Source organism: Anneissia japonica, unplaced genomic scaffold, assembly GCF_011630105.1.
Source record: "Anneissia japonica isolate Jap-2015-1 unplaced genomic scaffold, ASM1163010v1 scaffold207602_len2034_cov192, whole genome shotgun sequence".
NCBI lineage: Eukaryota > Metazoa > Echinodermata > Crinoidea > Comatulida > Comatulidae > Anneissia > Anneissia japonica.
In genome coordinates this window covers 1-2,034 of record NW_022703088.1, presented here as the reverse complement: position 1 = coordinate 2,034, position 2,034 = coordinate 1, and the positions used below count along the sequence as shown (strand labels likewise).

The 2,034-nt window shown below is 34.6% G+C and overlaps 1 protein-coding gene across 1 annotated transcript; it reads left to right on the top strand.

Moving 5' to 3' along the window:
* Window positions 1-6: 6 nt before the first annotated feature.
* Window positions 7-2,028, top strand: LOC117104292 (cullin-1-like; the record flags this gene model as incomplete). The annotated part of the gene is made up of 4 exons (XM_033245041.1): window positions 7-45; window positions 389-520; window positions 862-1,053; window positions 1,861-2,028. Coding segments are annotated over exons 2-4 (492 nt in total), but the record flags the coding sequence as incomplete, so codon positions are not given.
* Between the last annotated feature and the right edge of the window lie 6 nt (window positions 2,029-2,034).

Genomic DNA, 2,034 nt, shown 5'->3' with positions numbered 1-2,034 from the left:
AAGAACCCTGAAGAAGCTGAACTAGAGGACACTCTCAATCAAGTGGTAAATAAAGTTGATTAATTAACTCTTATTGCTGTAACTGATTGTTGCATTTGTACCTTACATGTAATCTTTGGACAAAATACAAAAATTAAACAGTTTTCAGTTGAAATAATATAATAAATATTGTATTATTATATCACACACTACTACCATATTTTACAGAAACCAATCATGAAAATGATTGCTGAACAGTCTAACATCATTAATCTCAAACATCAATTAATCTTTTTATATCGCTTCAAAATTTGATTATATATCAAATGCATCTTCAATACATTGGTGAAAACAATTCTTACCATAAAATAATCATTTACAATTTTCCTTTCCTTTTCTGAAATTTTAGATGGTTGTCTTCAAATACATTGATGATAAGGATGTTTTCCAAAAGTTCTACTCCAAGATGCTGGCTAAGAGGCTAGTTCAGCATAATTCAGCAAGCGATGATGCAGAGGCTAGCATGATCTCAAAACTAAAGGTAGTATATCATGATAGTAAAAATAATACTCTATTATTGCATTTAGTATTGTTGGCGAGTCAAATAGCTGAGCAGTTAGGGTGGGGGCGCCACAACCTACAGGCATAATATCGGCGCTGGTTTGAATGGCATGCTCGACTATAATATATATAATTCCTAAATATCCTATATAGACCATCATGGTCCTTGGGGTTAAGGAAGCACTGTCTATGAATTTATATTGTTCCAACTTTCCTGAAGCAAAGAACTTGACAAAACACATAAATATGAAATAGAAATATTTAAATTTGGCAATCAAAAACTTGAATTAAACATGTGTTGTTTTAATTTAACTTTTTTAGCAAGCGTGTGGCTTTGAATACACCTCAAAGCTTCAGCGAATGTTCCAAGATATAGGATTAAGTAAGGACTTAAATGAACGGTTCAAGGGACATTTACAAACCAATCCATTGGATATAGATTTTGCCATCCAAGTGCTAAGCTCCGGTTCCTGGCCGTTTCAGCAAGGATTTGCCTTCAACCTTCCAAGTGAGGTAAGTTTTGATCAATTAGGTGAGAAGAGTGTACTAATAGAATTTTTATTCTCATTATTAAAACTTCCACCAGCAGCAGTGTTTGGAAAATGTTATCAGCTACCGCCAGCCTTTTTAGCAAATTTGACCATATTTCCAAAGCTCGCTAAGAGTGCATACGTGATCAACTTGACATGTATTATATACTAAAAGAACGAAAAAACATCTCACCTTTACACTGGTACCAAACACTTTATTCAAATCAGAATTTATAACCCCATAACAGTAAAATGAAAGTGACTCACTTTTGGGGTTTTACGCATATTCACACAATGAAGCTGAGATAATCGCGTTTCAGTATCACCATGTAATATGAGGTCACTAAGAATAGATCACATTGAAATAGTGAAATATATGTGGTCCCAACCGATTTGAACATTTTAGAGATTTTCTAGAAATTCAGACATACCCCTTCTATCATGTAAAAAAGGAAAATGAAAACAACGGAGATTTCCGTCTTTGGCGGTCAACAGTTCGGATTTAAAAGACGGAGATCTCTGTCTTTGGCAGTCAAAGTGTAAGAAGGTTTTCATGTGATTTGGACTACCAACAAAATTTCTTTTGTAGCAAGTATAACTGATGATGTAACACACTAATTGTAGATATATCTTCCAAAAAGAACTATGTGCTTAAACTGTATCGCTGATAAAGCAGTTTGGTAGAATACGACGCACAGAATCATTAATACCAGTTTACACTAACTGTTGCTCTCAATTAACAGAAGATAGAATAACGTATGTTTTCTCTACTTATTATTCATCACAACAGTTGGAGAAAAGTTTTCAACGCTTCACCACATTCTATGCAAGTCAGCATTCAGGCCGTAAGTTGATGTGGTTGTTTCACATGTCCAAGGGGGAGCTGGTGACAAATTGCTTCAAGAATAGGTACACTCTGCAGGCATCAACATTTCAAATGGCGGTATTACTGCAGTTCAACTCG